Source organism: Arachis stenosperma, chromosome 3 (genome assembly GCF_014773155.1).
Source record: "Arachis stenosperma cultivar V10309 chromosome 3, arast.V10309.gnm1.PFL2, whole genome shotgun sequence".
In the NCBI taxonomy this organism is placed as follows: Eukaryota; Viridiplantae; Streptophyta; class Magnoliopsida; order Fabales; family Fabaceae; genus Arachis; species Arachis stenosperma.
In genome coordinates this window covers 30,390,193-30,413,226 of record NC_080379.1, presented here as the reverse complement: position 1 = coordinate 30,413,226, position 23,034 = coordinate 30,390,193, and the positions used below count along the sequence as shown (strand labels likewise).

At 40.4% G+C, this 23,034-nt stretch overlaps 1 protein-coding gene across 5 annotated transcripts; it reads left to right on the top strand.

Moving 5' to 3' along the window:
* The first annotated feature begins 9,946 nt into the window (after nt 1-9,946).
* On the top strand, nt 9,947-13,601 carry LOC130969655 (chitin-inducible gibberellin-responsive protein 1-like). 5 transcript variants are annotated; one of them, XM_057895489.1, is made up of 3 exons: nt 9,947-10,309; nt 10,874-11,072; nt 11,404-13,601. In XM_057895489.1, exon 3 carries the CDS (start codon nt 11,537-11,539, stop codon nt 12,920-12,922), a length of 1,386 nt encoding a protein of 461 aa, XP_057751472.1. In that variant the 5' UTR covers nt 9,947-10,309; nt 10,874-11,072; nt 11,404-11,536; the 3' UTR covers nt 12,923-13,601. The 5 variants fall into 5 exon arrangements, with proteins under 5 accessions (XP_057751472.1, XP_057751469.1, XP_057751471.1 ...); XM_057895490.1 differs by lacking the exon at nt 9,947-10,309 and adding an exon at nt 10,359-10,447; XM_057895486.1 differs by lacking the exon at nt 10,874-11,072 and having other exon boundaries at nt 9,948-10,309.
* The last annotated feature ends 9,433 nt before the right edge of the window (nt 13,602-23,034 follow it).

The following is a 23,034-nucleotide window of genomic DNA, read 5'->3' as shown; positions in this document are numbered from 1 at the left end:
CAACCGAAGGCGAAGCTAGTGCCAAGTGTCAAAGCTTTGTGTTTTTTGGAAAATTTTTCAAAATGACTACAATGGGGTTTGAACTTGTCAAATGAAGTTTACAAGTAGGACGCCCATGCCACCAAGCTACATTGCTTCTTGCCAAAATATATCTAAATTATAATACATATAGTAACTTTTTATTATACTTATATTCAATTAATTTTAATTTTAAAGTCCCTCATTTTTAAATCAATTATATTTTACTTAACTATAAATTTTATTAATATATATATATATATTAAGATAAACAAAAAAAATTATTAATAACATTTTTTTTCTTTTTATGATTATATGATATCTATTAATATTATTTTTTTTTTATAAATACTTGTAGTATATAATAATAAGTAAAGACTCACATGCAGTTGTCGAAGTTGATAGTTGAAAATCATTAGATGATATTTAGTTAAACTTATCAAATCATCTAACTATTTTTAAATATCAACTTCACATAAAAATTAACTGTATGTAAGTTTTTATTTATAATAATATAATAATACAATAAATATAAATTAATTAATAAAGTATTAAAATTTGAAAATGATAACTATTTTTATAAAAACAAAATAAAAGTACTTATAATAAAGAAAAAATAATTAAATTTTACATAATTATTTAATTATACCGGGTTAACCAGTTCAACCAGTGACCCACCGGTTGAACCAGTAATCCAGTGACCCAGTAACCTCACCAGTTCGATCACTGGTTCGGTTCTGATAACTATGGTCCAGACCCAAGTAAACAAAAAAATGTCTAATCCAAAGATTGGCCTTCACCACTTACCCGACCTCTATGAAAGTGGTCGGGCTCGACATGACCTGGCAGATAACACTTATTCAAGTAAACAACTGTCCCCTAAAATCTCTCATCCACTTTCAGAAGTAATATCTCAACAACCTTAAGATAAAGGGATGGTTATCCACCTTCAAAAGTGGAACTACTCCAACGGTGGTTATTGGATCATCACTATAAATACACTGACACACTCAGGTAAAACTAAGTTCCAATACTCCTAAACCTGCTTACTCCCTTGCTAACTTAAACATCGGAGTGTCTTTGTAGGTACCACCCCCCATTCTTCAAAACACACAACTCAGACGACGGCTCCCGAATGCGAACAAGTCAGAGACCACCTTCCTCTAATGTTTGGGCCAACCCTTCAAGCCCAATCCACCTATCTCAGGTTATCCACGTAACATTGGCACCATTGCCGGGGACCTGGAAAATCAATCCATAATGGCAGATGACCAGAACGAGGACAGACATACTGCGTCCAAATCTAAACAAGAGCATTAAGATGCAGTTAACAATGATATAGCCATAATATCTCTACAAGGAGCGGATAGCCAGCACTGAGAAGGTCCCTTAGGTGTGAAAGATCAAAGGGGAATCTCCTCTAGGGTACACAAACCAGAGAAGGAGGGGCAACCTCACGCTGCCGATCTCATGGGATTGCTCCACGGCCACCAAGGACAGCTAGAGCAGCTAGAACAAGAACTGGAGCGACAGAGGGAAGCACAGAGAAACCTAAGGAGAGACGTTGAGCGACGAAAAGAGCTTAAAGAAAAGCTCTTAAGATTGAAATCCAATCTCCGAAGTAGGGGCTCTCGCACTGACAGAGAAGATACCCCATTAGGGGGAGAAGACCCGTTTAGTGAAGATATCATGAGGACAAAAGTTTCAAGGAACTTCAAAAGCCCTGACATGGATCTTTACAACGGGACTACCGACCCAAAGCATCACTTGAGCAACTTTAAAAGTCGGATGTATCTAGCCGACGCTGATGATGCTACCCGCTGCAAAGCCTTCCCAACAACTTTGACAAAGGCAGCGATGAAATGGTTTGATAGCCTTCCCCTAAGGTCGGTCACCAGCTTCGACGACCTCTCGTGTAAGTTTCTTATGCGATTCTCAATCCAGAAGGACAAAGTCAAGCACGCATCTAGTCTCTTGGGAGTAAAACAAGAGGTCGGTGAACCCCTAAGTGACTATATGAAAAGGTTCAACAAGGCGTGCCTAAAAATTCAAGACCTGCCTACAAAAGCAGTAATTATGGGCCTAGTAAATGGACTCGGTGAAGGCCCATTCTCTTAGTCCATCTCAAAAAGACATCCGACCTCTTTGATTGATGTACAAGAGAGAGCTGAAAAGTACATCAACATGGAGAAAAACGCCAGGCTACGAAAACCAAGCTGGTGACCTGGGCACTCCCACCCATCAAAGGAGAAGGAAAGGGAGCCCAAGAAAAAAGAAGAAGTCGGGTTTGAAAGGCCCAGGAGATATCACTCTTATACTCCTCTGCGAGTTTCTCTAGTCGACATCTACAGGAAAATTTGTCACACTAAAAAGCTACCTCCCCCTCAGCCCATCAAGAACAAAAAGTGGGAAAATTGTAGCGAATACTGTGAATATCACAAGTTATATGGGTACTCAACAAATGATTGTTACGACTTGAAAAATGTGATAGAAAAGCTGGCCAGGTAAGGTTGGCTTGATAGATATCTCATGGAAAGGTCGGACCATCATGGAAAGAGAAAATGAGATGAGGAAGATCAGATAGATTCACCACCACGGATCCCGGAACGACATATACATATGACCTCGGAAGGATTCGTTGGAGGAAGACTCATCAAATCATCTCGTAAAAGACATCTGAAGGAAGTTTACCAAGTCGGAAGTGACTTGCCTGACCTTCCAACCATCTCTTTTACTAAAGAAGACGGGCAGGGTATTGTTCTTGAACATGACGTTTCGATTGTAATTATCATGATTCTCACCAACGTCCATCTACACAGAAACCTGGTGGATCAGGGGAGCTCGGCAGACATCCTATTCAAAGTAGCTTTTGATAAGTTGGGATTGGACGAGAAGGAGTTAAGGGCATATCCTGACACAATCTTCGGATTGGGGGATACACCCATAAAACCATTAGGATTTATACCCCTACATACAACCTTTGGAAAGGGGATGAAATCTAAAACTCTAAGCATTAACTTCATAGTCGTTGATGTGTGCTCGGCCTATAATGCCTTAATAGGTAGAACGACCTTAAATCGGCTTGGAGCAGTGGTATCCACCCCCTACCTTTGCATGAAATTTCCAACACTGGAGGGAATAGCAACCATTAGGGGAGATCAGAAGCTGGCGAGAAAGTGCTATAATGAAAGCCTAAACCTGAGAGGTAAAGGCAAAGAAGTTAATACCATTGAGCTCGGAGGAATCAGCTAAAGAAGAATTGCGACCACAGCCCGGAGGGAAGACTGAAGAAGTGCAAATCAGACAAGAGAACGGAAAAAATACCAACATAGGAGCTAATTTGGAAGAAGACTTGAAGCAGAAGCTGATAAGGCTCCTACAAGAGAATTCTGACCTCTTTTCCTAGAAAGCCTCCGACATGCCTGGGATAGATCCCGAGCTCATGGCGCACAAATTGTTAGTGTACCCAGGATCCCAACCTGTGCAATAGAGAAGACGGAAGCTCGGTCCTGAATGAGCTCAAGTGGTTGAAAAGCAAATACAAGCCCTCCTAGAAGCCGACTTTATCAAAGAGGTCAAATACCCGGCCTGGCTAGCAAATGTGGTGCTGGTCAAGAAGCAGAATGGCAAGTGGAGGATGTGCAGTGACTACACCGACTTGAACAAGGCATGCCCAAAAAACCCATATCCTCTTCCAGATATTGATACCCTAGTAGATTCCAGCCCGGGCTATCAATACTTGTCATTCATGGATGCATACTCGGGATATAATCAAATCCCGATGTATAAGCCGGACCAGAAGAAGACATCTTTCATCATACCTAGAGCAAATTATTGTTATGTGGTCATGCCCTTTGGGTTAAAAAATGCAGGAGCCACATACCAAAGGCTGATGAACAAGGTGTTTGCACCTCACCTTGGGAATTTAATGGAGGTATACGTGGACGACATGTTAATAAAAACCAAGGATGAAGCCAATCTCTTGACCGACCTCTCACAAGTCTTCAACACCATAAGGACGCACGGGATAAGATTGAATCCCCCGCAAAGTGCACCTTTGCAGTGGAGGCTGAAAAATTTCTAGGGTTTATGCTAACATAAAGGGGGATAGAAGCTAACCCCGATAAGTGTAGAGCAGTCTTGGAAATGAAGAGCCCGACCTGTATAAGGGAGGTCCAGCAGCTGAATGGTCGACTTGCAGCTCTCTCCAAGTTTTTAGCAAGATCAGCATTGAGATCCCTACCACTTTTTTCCCTACTAAGAAAATGATGCCAGTTCGAATGGACTCCTGAATGCGAAGAAGCTTTTCAGGAGTTCAAAAAGCTTTTAAGCCAACCTCCCATCATGACCCGACCTAAAATCGGGGAAGAACTCGTCCTGTATTTGTCTGTAGCCGAAAAGGTTGTGGCGTCAGCACTAATACGGGAGGATGAGGTCGGGCAGCATCTTGTATACTTTACCAGTAAAGTTCTACAAGGCCCTGAGTTAAGGTACCAAAAACTCGATAAGTTTGCGTATGCCTTGATAGTGGTGTCTCGAAGGGTACGGCCTTAATTTCAAGATCATACAATAAAAGTTCAAACAAATCAGCCCATGAAGCAAATTCTTCAAAAGACAGACATTGCGAGCAGAATGGTTCAATGGGCTATAGAACTATCCGAGTTCGACCTAAGGTATGAAACTCGGAGGGCAATTAAAGCCTAGTGCCTGACCAACTTCATGGCGGAGTACGCAGGAGATCAAAAGGAAGCCTCCATAACTTGGGAGTTATACGTGGATGGTTCTTCCAACAAAATCGGAAGCGGTGCAAGCATAATATTAGTCAACCAAGAGGGGACCCAAATAGAAGTCTCCCTGAAATTTGAATTTTCGGCCTCCAACAATCAGGCAGAATATGAAGCCTTGATCGCTGGGTTGAAGCTAGCAGAAGAAGTCGGTGCTACAAAAGTAGTGGTCTTCAGCGACTCTCAAGTGGTGACTTCTCAAATCAATGGAGAATACCAAGCTAAAGACCCAAACATGAAAAGGTACTTAGACAAAACTTTGCAGTACCTTAGGCAATTCTCAGAAACCGAGGTCAGACACATAACTCAGGATCTTAACAGCAGAGCGGACACCCTCTCCAAATTAGTAAGTACCAAGCCAGGAGAAAATAATAGAAGCCTAATCTAGGAAACTCTCCAAGAACCCTCTGTCACAAAAACAGAGGCTAAACAAGACGTCCTAGAGGTATCCTACTTGGACCTCAGGTGGATGACCTCTTTAATCGAATACATAAAATTCGACATCCTACCCATGGAGGAAAAGGAAGCCAAGAAAATACAAAGGGAGGCATAAAGTTACACCTTGGTAAAAAAAATATCCTCTATAGAAGAGGAATATCCATACTATTGTTGAAGTGCGTCTCGACCTCAAACACAGCAGAAGTCTTGGAAGAGGTGCACAATGGTATCTACGAAAACCATCTCGGAGCAAGGTCTTTAGCCAAAAAAGTCATCCAAGCCAGATTCTGATGGCCGACCCTGCAGAAAGATGCTACCAACTTCATGAATAAATGTCAGCCAGGCCAAATACATGCTAACTTTCACGTCGCTCCCCCCGAAGAGCTTATCAGCATAGCTTCTCCATGGCGTTTTGCAAAATGGGGATTAGATCTACTCGGACCCTTTCCCCAAGCGTCTGGACAAGTAAAATACCTCATAGTGGAAGTGGACTACTTTACGAAGTGGATTGAAGCAGAACCATTGGCCACCATCACAACTCAGAAAAGTCGGAAGTTCCTCTACAAAAATATCATTACAAGGTATGGAATTTCCCATTCCATCACCACGGATAAAGGTACCCAGTTCACCGACTCTACATTCAGAAATTTGGTAGCCAGTATGAAGATCAAGCATCAGTTCACCTCGGTTGAGCACCCACAAGCAAATGGGCAAGCAAAAGCCGCCAATAAAGTCATACTAGTCGAGTTAAAGAAAAGATTACAAGATGCAAAGGGGGCTTGGGTCGAAGAGCTCCCTCAGGTGTTGTCGGCCTATCGAACCACACATCAACCAGCTATTGGAGAAACACCCTTCCGACTTCCTTATGGCATAGAAGCCATGATACCAGTTGAAGTCAACAAGCAAAGTCCAAGGGTAAGGTTCTATGATGGAGTTGGCAACATTCAGGAACATAAAGAAGAACTCGAGCTACTCCTTGAAGTCTGAGAACAAGCCCAGATAAGGGAAGCGACACTAAAGAAAAGAATGACAAACATATACAATAAGAAAGTCATTCGTAGAAGCTTCACCTCAGATGACTTGGTCTTGATTAGGAATGACATAGGCGTAAACCAGTCAGGTGAAGGAAAACTCGCTGTCAACTGGAAGGGGCCATATAGAATAATTGAAGTAATCGGAAAAGGGTATTACAAAGTGTCCGACCTGGAGGGTAGCGAGCTTCCCAGGTCGTGGCATGCCTGCAACATGAGGAGATATTATAGCTAGAAGTGAACTCCGCTCCCTGATGTGCTTTTTTCCCGACTTCTTGGTTTTTTTTTTTCCCAAAAAGGGTTTTCCTGAAGGAGGTTTTAACGAGGCATCAAAGTGGGGACTAAGGGTTTTAAATTCCTTAGTAGCTAAAGAACAACTTTTGTAAAAGTTATCTCCACCAAATCAAAAAGCATCTACTTTATCTCTTTTATAAATTCCATTAAGTATTACTATCCTACGAAACGCACCGATTTAAGCTCGAAAAAGCGTGAAAATCCTTTGACCGGCTTAAGGGGCCAGCAAGATGAAACGACGAGGTACAAATCAGTGTAAATAGGTTGTAAGAGACGATAATGATAACTCGGATGTAACATCACTAACGACTCACAAATCGGAGAATCCGAGAAAAACAAAATGCATCGCAAAAATGACCTAAGTCATAAAAAAAGTTCAATAAGCAAAATTGAGTATATAAGATCGAAATAATGGAACACAAAAGAGATACAAAAATCCTCGTGGAAAAAAGCGAGGGCTTTCTCAAGTTTTTCAGAAGAGTTTTTTACAATAAATAAAATTGTCTAAGACAAACCAGCCCACATGACGAAGAAGTTTTTCCACAAAAAATCGAAGGGGTTTTTTGTAAAAACCTTATAAAGATAAATGCAGAAAAATATCCGCAAGCGTGTAATAAAAAATATTTTGTTAATAAAGACCCTTATCCAAAAAGGGCCCATAAACAAATAACATTTTTTGTTAATGACCATAAAAAGGTCAGAGTGTCAAGAAACCACCACACCAACAAACATATAAAATTGTTCAAAGAGGGCCCACAAGCCGGGCCCTAATAGCTAAAATTACTTAGAAGGAAGGTCGAAGTCATCAATAGGAAGGGAGCTCGGATCTACTGCAGGAGTAGGAGGGGTTGGAGCGGTTTCTTCGGCGGCGAAATCGAAGCCTCAGAAGAACTCGGCAGGAATCCCTCCTGTTGCTCCTCGCAAGGAGGAGACTCAACAATCCGTTACCCACGAGTCTTCAGCTCGGAATCGGTCTCAGGGCGAGGAGGAGAGACAATCGCCCCATTAATGAAAACCTTATCAGGATGGAGAAGTGAAAGGTCCAAGTCGGGAGCAATAACTCCGACTTGTTCCTTAAACACCCTGAAAGCCTCTTCCGAGCTCTCGACGATTGAATCATCCAGCTCCTGATAGGCCTCCCGATTCAACTCCAGCTGCTTTTGAAGATCAATATTTTCATAAAAAATCCTAACGTAATTTTACTCCACCTTCTCCTTTAAACCCTCAGCCATGGCACACTGACCCATCAGCTTCTTCTCCCTCTCCTGGAGTTGAGCCAGCTCCTCCTTCAACCAGGCATTCTCCCCCTGCAGCCTCTTCTCCTCCTCTTGATATAGGACAATACTCCCCTGAAGCTCATCCACAATCTTTTGAAAAGAGCTCAAGGGAGTTTTGTCCAGAATATCAAGAAGCGTAGTGCAAACACCAGCAGTCTGAACTCCCCCCTTAACCAAAATTTGAAGATGATTTCGAAGGGAAGCATCATCCATAGCGATCTGGCTATGAGGAAAGACATGCTTCCAAACGAACTTCGAACCATCAAAGTTGGCCTCCCCAGAAGGGGAAGAACCAGTCTCCAGGGTGTTACGTTTCTTCTTTTCAGGCTTGGAAGGGAGCCGAACTGGGGGGACAAGGGTAGGAGGAGGAAGAGAAGAAGCAAAAGCAGGGTTTACCAAAATCAGGCAAAAAGAGGAATCCGAGTTGTGAGGAGGAGCACTAAAAGCTCCGACCTTAGCAGCATTAGCTCGGGCACGAGCTTTCCTATTGGCCTTTTAGACCTTTTCGAAAGCAGCGCTTGACCCGCTCTTCACCATTTCTGAAAGAAAGAACAAAAGTTGGTCAGCCTACAAATCGGAACGGAACATATTACAAGTCAAAATTCTTCAAAAAAATGGCACAAAAGCTACCTAGCTCGGTTTTGACGAAGCTCGAAAAACAAAGAAAGAAGAGGAAAAAGTATTTATAATAGACCAAGGGCATAACAGTAAAACGAGGCAGTCATTAATGCAACGTGCTGTTACCAATGTAACTGCCCCCATATGTAAATGCAAATCCCCAAACAGACGCGACGTTTGATTAGACGCGACGATTGAAAAATTCAAAATCACGTTAGTTTCAAACCAAAAACCACGTCGATTTTTGACTTGAATGGACCTGAGTTCAATTAATACTCGAATCCAACTCACAGCTAAAAGATCGGATTTGAGTAGGAGCACTGTTCATACCCTGACCCAATACTATGGTCCAGGCCCAAGTAAACCAAAAAGATCCAACCCAAAGGTTGGCCTTCACCACTTACCCGACCTCTATGAAAGAGGTCGGGCTCAACTTAAGCTCATCCCCAAAGAGGTCGGGCTCGACATGAGTTGGCAGATAACACTTATTCAAGTAAGTAATTGTCCCCTAAAATCTCCCATCTACTTCCAGAAGTAATATCTCAACAACCCTAAGATAAAGGGACGGTTATCCACCTTCAGAAGTGGAACTACTCCAACAGTAGTTATTGGATCACCACTATAAATACACTGACACACTCAGGTAAAACTAAATTCCAATACTCCTAAACCTGCTTACCCCCTTGCTAACTTTGGCATCGGAGTGTCTTTGCAGGTACCACTCCTCATTCTTCAAAACACACAACTCAGACAGCGGCTCCCGAACGCGAACAAGTCGGAGACCGTCTTCCTCTAACGTTTGGGCCAACCCTCAAGTCCAATCCACCTATCTCAAGTTACCCACGTAACAATTATACTTTTTAATTGTACATAATTATTAAAAAATAAAAATATTTTTATTAATTATAAAATATCTTTTTTATAGTTATATGATATTTATTAATATTATTTTTAATAAAAATTACAAATATAATAGGTATAAATTGATTAATAAATTATTTAAATTCAAAATTAATAAATATAAAAATTAAATTATTTATTGTGAATAAAATTTTTTTATATTATTATTTAGTTATCATCGAATTAAATAGATCAACCAATTAAACCAATAATCTATTAATCTAATATCTTTATGGATTGATTCGATTCTCATAACTGTGTTGGAAACTTAGAACGGTACATGGATTTAGATTACCATGACCTTTAGTCAGCAAGAGCCAAGTAGTACACGGGAATCCCACCCAGCCAGCTAGCAAAAGCCAGCACTAGCACCCTGGACCCTGGTTCAGTGGTCCCTCCGTCCCTGGAACTTTCTAATTCTATAACCATCATTCGCACGCCCATACGTGTATTTCTTTAGTCGGCGGGCGTTCTCAAATCATATCACAACTCTTTTTCGTCTTTCCGTATCATTCTTTAACTTCCGTTAAAATTCCACAAACCACCCACAAGTCCAGAACCAGAACCGTTACTCTTCCGTTGAATTTCAAACTTCAAACCTCAGAAGTCAGAACACCAATACAAACACACATACACACACTATTCAAAAAGTTAATATCCTTTTTTCTTTTCCCTCTCTATAAATATCCCTTCTTTCGAATCCGCCACGCTTGTTCTTATTCCCCATGTTACCATTTGTCTCCTCAGCAGAAAGAAACCATAGTCACGCAAATTTAAGAATATATATACTGATATTTATTTATTGCTATAATGAATGGGAATGGAAATTGAAATTCAGCAAAGTTGAGCTTCCCACGCGTTTTCTGCTCCACAGTCCAAATCTTTTCAATGGTGGGCGTTGAATGTAGCTAGTCTCTGAATTATTTCTTGCCCAGTCATTTTACTTGAGGTTCTCTCTCTCCCTCTCTCTGTTTTTCTTTTTAAGAATGTTGATTTCGGTAGAATGCAGCATAAAGAAAGAAATTTTCTTTTAGGATATGATATATAATATAACTTTGCATGCGCCTTTTATATTAAGTAAAATCCTGTAAGGCTTTAACATTCTTTATGCTCTTCTTAACTGCAAAACAATGGTCTGTTTAAACTTTTGCTACCTTAATTTTCGTAATTAGTGGTCGTTAAATTAAGGCCTGAGATTCCTTGGTTTGGTATGAAAGTTATAATTTATATAAATGGTCTTCCATGCTGTTTTCAGTTTTCACGGAACAAGCCAGCAACAATATTAAGTGATTGTGATAGACTTTTAATTTTTGTTGACATGGTTTAAGCATAGTCTGCATAGACCTCGTTTTCAAACTGAATATTTGGGACCAGAATGAGGAATTATAACTTACTTGGTATTGTTACTTGGAGCTGTTTGTGAACTTGTTTGCTAATTTGCCTTGTTCGTCTTTCTTTCCTGTTGAAATATATTAGTTTTTCTCATACACTAACCAAATTATTATTGTTTTAGGAAGCTTTTTGTATTGTGTTGTTTGATATCATTGCATGAGAAGATTCTTGCTTGCCATTTATGGTTCCACTTTCGCTTTGTTGTGATTGCATCCTTCTGAATAGAATCCTGGCGATGTTCAATTCATATCACAAGCCGCCAGAGAACAATATACTTAGCTCTTTTCTTGTTTATTCTCAGAGTCTGAATGATTGATAGTGTGAGAATACAATTACTTTCCCCATCAACTTTTAGCTTTTAATTATGTTAGTTTCTCTTGTCGAATATAGCATTAGTTTGTTCTTTCTGATTGCTGAATCAGTTATTCCAAATTTATGTTTTACATTTACACAATCTTGAGGGATGGGCGAGTTGTGATGAATTCAATTTCTGAAATTTTCAGCAGCTTCGGCTGAGTTGTTTTCATTGGGTTGGACTTACTAGTTTATGCTTACTTTATCTGTTTCTTGCATGTGTTTGCATATACATAGTTGTGGTCCTTGTGATTGTTCTGTAATCAAAATATTCATGGTAGCTCTCCGTTGTTCCAGGTTTATCTGCTGATTTTGAAAGGTTACAGTTACAATTCCAAAGCAAATATTAAGTAGAAGCTTACCAAGATTGCAGTTTTTTTTATTTCCTAGAGGTTGGTAGATATAGCGAAGGTTATGCCGTCGTTATAGCATGGACTCATCACATCTTCTCGGTTACAGTGTGACTAATTCTAGCTTACTCAGCAAATCATCTTTTCCAACTACACCTCCGTTATCCCACCTGCTACTTGGACCTTTGAATGAAGTAGTAAACTCACCTAATTTGTCTCTTTCTACTCACTTCAACTCTGATACTGATTCTGCATTGAATGATAGTCAGCAGTTAGTTGAAGTTACGCGTGCAGAGAAACGTCACAAATCAATGGAGGAAGCGTCGCTACAAAGCATTCCATCGAGCTATTTGAAACAATTGCTCATTTTATGCGCCAAAGCAATGTCTGAAAACAAGATGAAAGATTTTGATCAATTGATAGACAAGGCTAGAAGTGCTGTGTCTATCAGCGGGGAGCCAATTCAGCGGCTCGGTGCTTATTTAGTGGAAGGGCTTGTTGCAAGGAAGGAGAAATCGGGTAACAACATCTATCATGCTCTTAGGTGCAAGCAGCCTGCAGGTACAGAGCTACTATCATACATGCAGATGTTGTATGAAATTTGTCCATACTTCAAGTTTGGTTACATGGCTGCCAATGGAGCTATTGCTGAAGCATGCCGAAATGAGGATCGAATTCACATCATAGATTTTCAGATTGCACAGGGAACTCAATGGACGACTCTCCTTCAAGCTCTTGCAGCAAGGCCTAGTGGGGCTCCACATGTGCGGATCACCGGGATTGATGATCCTGTTTCTAAATATGCTCGAGGAGAGGAATTGGAGGCAGTTGGTGAAAGTTTGTCGAAAATATCTAAGAAATTTGACATTGAGGTTGAGTTTCATGGAATTCCTGTCTTTGCCCCAGATGTAACCAGGGATATGCTTGATGTCCGGCCTGGAGAGGCCTTGGCCGTTAACTTTCCTCTTCAACTCCATCATACGGCCGATGAGAGTGTCGATGTGACTAATCCAAGGGACGGACTTCTGAGATTGGTTAAGTCTCTTTCTCCTAAGGTAACCACATTGGTGGAGCAGGAATCGAACACAAACACGACGCATTTCTTCAACAGGTTCATAGAAACACTTGATTACTACTTGGCCATGTTCGAGTCCATCGATGTTGCCCTCCCAAGAACGAGCAAGGAGCGGATCAACGTGGAACAACATTGTTTAGCTCGAGATATTGTGAACATTGTTTCTTGTGAAGGGAAGGAAAGGGTGGAGCGGCATGAACTGTTTGGTAAGTGGAGGTCTAGGTTCACAATGGCAGGTTTTGCTCAATATCCTTTGAGCTCTTATGTGAATTCCATTATAAGAAACCTCTTGAATCGCTATTCGGAGAATTATAGTCTGGTGGAGAAGGATGGAGCCATGCTGTTGGCATGGAAGAACAGAAATTTGATATCAGCTTCAGCCTGGTATTAATAGACATCCAGATAGAAAATAATGTAGTGGTAGAAAAATCATGGTGATAGTGATAGGATAGGAAAACGCATAAGGCTTGAGGTTATTATAGCTGACCAAGGTTTGTGTAGATTTACACTTCCATATGCTCTTCTCAGTGTTTCATACGTTATTTGTTAGATTTGTGTATTCTTATGCTCTAGTCTTGCGTGAATAGTATACTAATTCTCTTGTAACATGTTTTAGGCATGCGTCGATAGTTTTTGGTCTACGAATGTTAAGCTTGTGTCTGAACTTTGGTCCTTGGCTTCTTGTGCAATTTATACGAACTCAGAAATTTTGAATTCCCTCAATACTGTGTCCTTATGAAAAAGGCATAATCTTATTGTGAGCGTAAAGCCGTAAAGACAAAAAAGCCAAAGAGTGACAAAAGGCAAGTGGGATAGGTTTTAGAAAAAGTCATTTTCACAAAGTTTAGTTGAGTATTTGTTTCGAAAGTATGTGTTGAGTTGGGTTCATTAGGTTCTGATTTCTCTAATTTTGGCTTAACACAGAGGTGATTTATGCTTGGTTTGAGTTTAGGAGTTAAGAGTTTGGTTTAAATTCTTGGGTAGAGAATGAATTGAGTTAAACTCTAAAGTAGTCCTGAGTTTTGTAAAAAGTTTTTCATTTCTAATAATCATCTAGACAAATTAATTTTAAAATGGGATTGAATTTATTGTAATTTACCAAAATGAAATTTAAAAGTGAAAAAGTGGATATGGAATCTCTGTTTTTTTGCAAATTTATATATTATTAACTTTTGTTTCTATGTATGTATGTGATTAGAATTTTTAAAGTGCGCATGTGAGTCAATAGAAGCTTTTCTAATTAATTGAAATTAATCTTGTTTATATAACCAAAAAAAATCCAAGTTATTTTGTATGATTTTAAACCTCAATTAAAGTTGATTTTCAAGTAATTTTACATTTCAAATAAAACTGAATCTCAAGTAATTTTAGATAGATAATTATTTAGAGTTCAATTTTAATTGAAGTTTAAAATAATTTGAGATTCAAAATTATTTATCTAAAATTATTGTTTAGATAAATAATTACTAAAATATATATATATATATATATATATTTAATATAATGTTATCTTTTTAAATATATAATTTTTTTGATATTTTTTTAGTATGTTTTTATATAGTATTTTTTGTAGTACTTCTTAGTACTCTTTTTAAATACGTTGTTGTTGTTGTTGTTGTTGTTGTTGTTGTTGTTGTTGTTGTTGTTGTTGTTGTTGTTGTTGTTTATAGTTAGTTTTTTTAATAAATTTGAATAAATTCGTCTAAAATAATTTTGTTGATTTTTTTATGGTACTTATCAATTTTTTTTATTGTTGATGGTTGACCCATTAGATCTTTGATCCAATATTTCTGCCTAAATATCTATTGTTGTTACTTGTTACTAAATTGTAATCAGTAACATTATTGTGAAAATTCACCAATTCTACTACAAATCCGCGAAAAGTCCTTTTGAGATCCTATATATTCTCTTGTCCCATTCTCATATGAAGTGAGAATATTTTTGTAGTAATTTTTTGTAATAAAAATATGGAGAATTTTCGTCTTTAAAGCATTGGATAATAGGGAGAATCCCTTCATTCAATCTTTTCGACGACAATTTAAAACAATTCAAGAAAAATTTAAAATTATTTATCTAAAATTATTTTTTAGATAAATAATTACTAAAAAAATATATATTTAATATAATGTTATCTTTTTAAATATGTTTAATTTTTTGATATTTTTTTAGTATGTTTTTATATATTATTTTTTGTAGTACTCCTTAGTACTCTTTTTAAATATGTTATAATTTATTATTATTTTTTATAGTTTGTTTTTTTATTCAATTTGAGTAAATTTTTCTAAAATAATTTTGTTAATTTTTTGTGGTACTGATTAATTTTTTTATTGTTAATTGTTGATTTAATTATCTAATTGTATGGATTCTATCTCTTTGGACCTTTGATCTAATGTTTCCGCTCAAATATCTGTTGCCCTTGCTTATTACTAAATTATAATAACATCATCATGAGTATGGTTTGAATGGTGAAGATTCATCAATCATAATACAAATTCGCGAGAAGCCCTTTTGAGTCTTATGTAATCTTTTATTCCATTCTCATATAAAGTGTGAATGTTTTTTTTGTCGTAGTTCTTGTAACAAAAATATGCAGAATTTTCGTCTTTAAAGTATTGGATGATAGGAAGAATTCTTTTGTCCAATATTTTCGATGACAATTTATTACGCCCGTTTGTTCCTCATATGTTGGATTATGAAGGTTCTCCTGTGTGGACTAATAAGAGCAAGATTAGAGAAAAATGATGTAAGCCTTTAATAATATTGAGGCGTCAAGTTACTTTCACTATCACTAAAGAATAGAAGAATGAATACTATAAGGGAGAGAGAGAGAGCGAGAGCGGGATGGAAAAACATCGGACAGGGTAGGTCTCAGGTATCTTCAAGCCTAGCGAAGGATCCCATTACCAGATGATATCTCGAAACGGGAGTTGTTTGGATTGTTTTCTTAGACGGGAAGGATTAACGACATATACCTTTTAAGGAAGACGAGAAATGGGGTGATCTACCTGTTTGCATTCATACGGTATACTACAAAAGAAAGAGCGCTGAAGACAATTGCAGAAGTGAATCGCATGTGGCTAAGGGGAAGAGAGATTTTTATAGAGGATGTGAAGTACAAGAGGGATGATTCAAAGGGGCGGATAGTGCCAGCTGCGGTGGTGGTTGAGGGACAGACACATCACCACCAGGCCGAGGTCAATGATACAGCAAGGGAGCGCACATGTGGAATCCCTCCATCTCACAACATGGTTCATGGGGAAGGGCTGGGATCTGTGGACACTTCAACACATGCTCTTGAGGAGGGTTATACAAAAGTGGGGGCTAAGGGGCTAGAGGTCTCCGTCGAAAGGACTAATGTGGAATGGCTGCAGAGGAGTGTGATTAGGAGCACCAGGAGATCAATTGACTTCAGGCTATTGAATGACTCCGCCCGGAAGATTTGGCCTCACGTTGTTAAAGTCTGTGATTTGGGGAGGTGCAAGGCCTTGTTGATATTTGATAGTAAAGAGAGTGCGGAGGAGGCGCTGGAGGGGTACGGGGATGGACTCCGACAGTTCTTTCATAGTGTGCCGTTGGAATGAGTAGGAACGATGTGACAAGAGAAGAGTGTGGATTGAGTGTTATGGAGTTCTGCTACATGTTTGGACAGAGGATACGTTCTGCGCGATTGGTGGGCAATATGGTGAGGTTGTGGTTTGTGATAATGTAACAGCCTCAGGTACGTCATTCCGGGCTGGCCGCATGCTGATCGATACATGGAGGTTTGAAACTATTTTTGAAAAGATCCGCTTAACTGTAGGGTCGACTGGGTTCGAGGTATTTGTTAAGGAGATGGCCAGTGATGAGTTTGGCTCTTCGGATGGGGTGGTGTCTGATGTGATGAAAGAGCATGATGGGAACATGGACAGTATCGTCGGTCGTCCTCGACGTCCCATGCAGCTTGGGTGGTGGGATACGACGGATGAGGAAGTAGCCCTGCCGAATAGGGTGGAAGAGGCTCCGGAGGGTAGAATCGTAATTAGTCCCGACATTTTGGATGAATGGAGTAACAGTTTTTTGAATTCAAAAACAGTAACGGTAAGGGATACGAATTTTGCTCCCAGGGAAGGAAGGGCTGATCTTGCAGAAGCTACGTCAGAATGGACTCAGTCCTGGGCTTATAATGGAGATTGGGTGGTTGTTGTGGGAGAAATCACAAGTCAGGTCCGGTTGGGTTGTAATAGCTCCATGGCCCATTTCGTTTTATCCAAGCCACATGAGGATAGGTTGGGCCCAAACACCCGAGGCCCACAAGCTGTGCCCCATTCTTGATCGATGAAGGGTTTCCTTCTTGGACCTGATGTGGATCGAGTTGGAGGTAACATGGAGGGGGGACTCTGTCGGGTAAGACTGCAGATCGTGTTGCTCCTGCACGGTGCGGTGCCGTTGGCGTCGGGGACCACGGTAGCGCGACCTTGCTCATCGCGAAGAGGAGAAGGGAGGCCGGTGGAGGCCTTGACTTGGAGACCGCGCAGCAACCAATTATCGCGGGTGGCTACCCCTCGACGCCCCCTACGGCGATGGCGAGTGATGGAGCGAACGCGGCTGGCGATGGAGGCTCGTATCAGGCAGCGAACCGTGCCGGGGGAAGTAATGCGAGCCTGGAGGCGCGGGGGTTGTCACCCTGTGCATATGGCCAGACGCATGCGAGGATGAAGAAGAGCAGCAACCCAACAGGGATTGAGGAGCGGGGAACAGGGTCTGAGGGGTTTGGTGCGGGGATGCTGGTGCCGGTGGAGGGTGGGTTGGCAGTGATTCTCTCTGGCAGGAGTTCAGGGCCTGCAGAGGCTTGTGATGGGCACATTGAGGATGGCCAAAAGGGCGTGTTGTGCTCTCCGATGGAAGGGAATGGATTAGGATCAGGAGGCCCTTATGAGAAGCAAACGTGGAAGGGGGTGGGTCAGGAGAGCAGTGGAATGAACCGGATTGTGAGGGTTGTACAGAGGGCAGTGATATCAGTGGTGCTCAGGGGGGCTGGAGACCGGTGGTAAGGGGGAGCTGCATAGGGTTTGCGAGATTCCCCTTGTGATGTAGGAAGCCAAGCTGAGACGTACTGAGAACAGATGGACAACTGAAATGCAAGAAAATCGAGAAGCATGGAAGCTCGCAGTGGAGTCTGGAGCTATGCATTATAATGAGGAAGATGACATTATGGCAATACTACAGGCACAAAATGAGGCAATTGCACAGAAGAAAAAACAGGCTAAGCAGAAGAAAAAAGCACGGAAAAGTCGCCCGAAAAATCAGAAAAAGGTGTGTATAAGTGCTTTACAATGATATTTAGTTCCTGGAATATTGGTGCAGTATTTGTAACCCACTAACTTACAGGCAAGTGCACCGGGTCGTACCAAGTAATACCTTACGTGAGTAAGGGTCGATCCCACGAGGATTGATGGATCAAGCAACAATAGCGTTTGATAGGATTAGTTAGGCAAGCAGAAAATAGTGTTTGAAAGTTCAAAAGCATTAACAGTAAATTTAGACTATTAAAGACAGGCAGATCAATAAGTTGGGAATAAAATATTTGAGAAAACAATTAAGGTTTCAGAGTTATCTATTTTTCTGGATTTATTTTTATTACTAACTAATTTAATCATGCAAGATTTAATTCATGGCAAACTATATATGACTAGACCCTAATTCCTTAGACCTTCCTAGTCTCCTCTAAAATTCATTAACTGCCAATTCCTTGGTCAATTAATTCCAATTAGAGGGTGATGATCAATTTCTAGTTTATATGCCAAAAGAATCCTAATTATCCACAAATAAGGGGATTATATGTCACTTATCCCATTAAATACAAACAATTAGAAACTCAATATAATATGTTTTCAAGCTGTTGTTCAAGTAAAGAGCTTTTCCAAGTTTTACAAGAACTCAATTAGAATATGGGTCATACTTCCATTTCACCCATATTCATAAAATAAAGAGCGAAAACAATTATTGAAATATAAATCAAAACATGAATTAAATTAGGAAGATCAAACAAATAAATTCATACAAATAGACAGAGCTCCTAACCTTAACAATGGAGGATTAGTTGCTCATGACTCAGTGAAAATAAAGATTCTGGTAAAATGTACTCTCCTAAATGTACCGAGTTCCCATCTGATGGCATCTAAATTCCTATTTATAACAAATCCTAATAATTTTAAAATCTAATTATCTAAAACTAAAAATAATATATTTTCTCAAAAGATAAGATTTGAATTTAAATTTGAATTAATTAATAAGTCTTCAGCTGATGGGTGGAGACCACTTGCTTTGTCCATTTTGCAGCTTCTAATCTGTATTTTCTGGGCTGAAAAATGAGTCAAAACGCGGCCCAAAATCCACGCCAGCGATTTCTGTAAATTCTGCAGATCGCGCACGTCACGCGTACGCGTCGCTGGTCTTCTTTGCAAGTCACGCGGACGCGTCGGTCACGAGGACGCATCGCTGAGCAAATCTTTAATTCACGTGTACACATCAGTCATGCGTACGCATCAGTCATGCGTACGCGTCGCCATGGATTCTTCCAGATCACGCGCATGCGTGAGGCACGCGTGCGCATCGCTCCTCGCAGCTATCTCCTTTGATTCTTGTGCTGCAGAAACTCCGTCAAATTCCGCCGAATGCTACCTGAAATAAATAAAATTGCCCAAAACTCAAAATAGCATCCATAGTGGCTAAAATATAATTAATTCTTAATTAAACTCAACAATTTAAGTGCAAATTTACTAGGAAAAGATAGACAAGATGCTCACGCATCACAACACCAAACTTAAACTGTTGCTTGTTCTCAAGCAACCAAAACTAATATAAGCTTATTTTGCATGAGAATGAGAGTTCGATTAAGCTCGTGTCTCTTCTTATAGTGGGGGACAACTGCAATCCTGAATAGGTTTGGCATCTCACTCTCCTTTGAATTAGAAGAATGTTAATGTCATTCGGAATTTGAATCCAGAAAATTGCCCAAAACTCAAAATAGCATCCATAGTGGCTAAAATATAATTAATTCTTAATTAAACTCAACAATTTAAGTGCAAATTCACTAGAAAAAGATAGACAAGATGCTCACGCATCAAATATTAGGAGGTTGGTGGGAGTTGGCAAACTGAGTATGGTAAAGAATTTTCGGAGAAAATTTAACGTGCATATGCTAGGCTTGATAGAGACCAAGAAAAAGGTCGTAACTAATTTTGACATAGCGCAACTGTGGGGTAATGGTGCAGTTAAATGGGAGTTTGTTGGGTCGGTTGGTGCTGCGGGTGGTCTGTTATTAATGTGGCATGAAACGGTGTTCTAGATGAACAACTGCTATAAAGGGGTTCGCTGGTTATGCTTGGAGGGTGTGCTACTAAAAACTAATTTTCCCTGTGCTTTCTGCCTAGTTTATGGGCCGCATGAAAGGGCAAAAAAACTTGTTACGTGGGAAGAGCTAAGCTTCTTATCTGGGTTATGTCAAGTCCCGTTCTGTTACATAGGAGATTTTAACGAGATAACTCATGTGGAAGAGAGAAAGGGAGTTACCTCTTTGATGGTGTCTGCAACAGAGTTTAAATCGTGGATCCAGGATTTGGAGTTAGTGGACTTAGCAATCACTGATTGCTCATTCACCTGGTTCATAGGGCAATCATGTAGCCACATTGATAGGGGTCTAGTTAGTTTGGAGTGGTTAGAAGAGTTTCCTGACACAAGGCTGCAAGGGAAACCTAGAGGGTTATCAGACTACTGTCCAATGATTCTGGAGGTCACACGGATTAGAGGGGGGCCGAGACATTTTCAGAGCTTAGACTCATGGTTTACTCATGATGGTTTATTGAGGATGGTGAAGGAGGAGTGGAGGAACTTAGGGGAGGAACAGTTTATGGATAAGCTAAAGGCTCTAATGACTCCGTTGAGTAGCTAGCATAGAAAGAACTTTGGGGACGTGGACCGAAAGATTACACAGTTTGAGGATAAAATCAAGAAAGTAGATGACATGGTAAGCATTGGCGAGGCTGATGGGACTGTTGAAGCGAGACGGAGGGCGCTGGTGAGCTTCTGTAGGAAATGGTATATCAAAAAGGAGCTTCATTGGAAGCAGATGTCAAGATCTTAGCATGCAAAGAAAATAGATAAAAACACCCGCTACTTCCACAATTTAGCCTCAGCGCAGCAAAGTTCCAATCGGATTGATGCCTTAATGGTTAATGGGAGGTTGGTAAGGAACCAAACAAGGATCAAGATTGCTATACTAGACTTCTATAAGGGGTTGTACCACTAGGAGGCTTCGCCAGTTATTGGCTTCAGGGATGGGCTTGTAAAGCAGATTAATGAGGAAGAGGCAATGGAGCTAGAGTTGATGCCAACTACTGAAGAAATAAAAGAGGCTGTTTGGGATTGTGAGTCAACAAAGGCACCAGGCAGTGATGGGTATAACATAAATTTCATAAAAAAGTGCTAGGAAGAATTAGGATGGGAGTTCACTGGTGCGGTGTTAGGATTTTTTCAATCAGCTAGACTACCAAGTGATTCGAATGTCACTTGGGTGGCACTGGCACCGAAGTTTACTGGAGCCAGAGAAATAAAGGATCTCCAGCCGATTAGTATGGTGGATTGTGTCTATAAGGTCATTTCTAAGGTGTTGGTTAGGAGAATGCAGAAGGTAATGCCGGGTATGGTAGGAGAGACTCAAAGTGCTTTCGTAAAGGGCAGGAAAATACATGATGGTATTCTGATTGCCTGTGAAATGGTGCACTGGCTGAAATCTTGGAAAAAGAGCACCGTGATAATAAAGCTGGATTTCCAAAAGGCTTACGATAGAGTCAAGTAGGGCTTTGTGGATATTGTATTGCAGAAGATGGGATTCGGCCAGAGATGGAGAGGATGGATCAAGGAGTGTGTCTGCTCTGCATCTATGTCGGTGCTTGTCAACGGATCACCTTCGAAGCCTTTCAAAATGGAAAGGGGTCTGCAATAAGGAGACCCGCTATCACTATTTCTGTTTATTTTAGTTGTGGATGTTCTGCATAGGATGATTGGAGAGGCAGCAAGAAACAGCCGTATAACTCTGCTACTGCTTGGTAGTGATAACATTGAGTTGTCTCACTTGCAATTTGCGGATGATACTATTCTTTTCTGTCTTCCTGAAGAGGAGACATCAGGAATTATCAGTGACTGCTCAGATGCTTTGAACTGATGTCTGGATTGAGCATTAATTTTGAGAAGTCCAATATTATACCGGTCAATTGTGATAAGATGTGGGTCCGTAGGATGTGCCTGTTATTGGGTTGTAAGGAGGCATCATTACCAGTAAGATATTTGGACATCCCCTTGGAAGCAAATCTGAGGCTGGTTAAGACATGAAAACCGGTGATTGACAAAGTGGAAGAAAAGATGAGCTTCTGGAAAGCAAAGACTCTTAACAAAGCGGGAAAGCTGGTCCTCATTAAGTCGGTTCTTAGTAGCTTGCCTATTTACTACCTCAGCTTATATAAGATGTCAAAGACAATGGCAGAGAAGTTGATTTTTCTACAACGACGGTTCTTATGAAGTATTGAGGATGGGAGGCACGTGTTACCGCTTGTGAAGTGGGAAGTAGTCATGTCTCCAAAGAAGGCAGGTGGGTTGGGAGTTGGTGATGCAGTGGTTCAAAATACAGCATTGCTGTTTAAATGGTGGTGGAGATTCTCAAAAGAAGACTGTCCCTTATGAAAGAAAGTGGTTTGCTCTTGTAACAACATGAATCCTGTTGTGATGATGCAAGGCCAGCATATCCCCACAAGAGGGGGTCCTTGGCAGGATATTTGCCAGTTACAATTAGTGAGCCACAACTGAGAGAAAAGATGCTCAGCGGGTTGTCTATGGAGCTCGAGAATGGTAGAACAATCTGGTTTTGGGAGGATAGCTGGCTGCCGGCTGGGGTGTTGAAAGATATGTTTCCTGGGCTGTTCTCGGTTTCAACCCTTCAAGAATCTGTTATAGGGGAGTGTGGGTTTTGGGATGGATTAGAGTGGATTTGGAGTTTCCAATGGAGGAGAGAGTTGTTCTTGGACCTAGTAAACCAGCTCCATGAGATATTACAGTCAGTCAAGCTCACAACTGAGAGAGAGGATAGAGTGATATGGAAATTTGATAAAACAGGTGTTTATTCAACAAAGCCCTTTGTGCAAGTGTTGCAGGTAGAAGTCCTACCAGAGAAAATCACAAGTTATAGCTTCACTAGTGCTGTTTGGAAAGGGTTTGTTCTGCCGAGGATTGAGCTTTTTTCTTGGTTTGTGTTAGTCGGAAGGGTGAATACGAAGGATTGACGGTGTAGATTACGAGTTATTGACCAGCATGACAATAGGTGTGTACTATGTTGTAGGGCTGTGGAAAATGCTTTTCATCTGTTTCTTGGTTGCAAGATCACATGGCAGGTGTGGTGTGCTTGGCTGTTGGCCTTTGAACAGAGGTGGAGGTACACTAAAGGAACACTTTGAAAGCTGTACGAACTTTTCA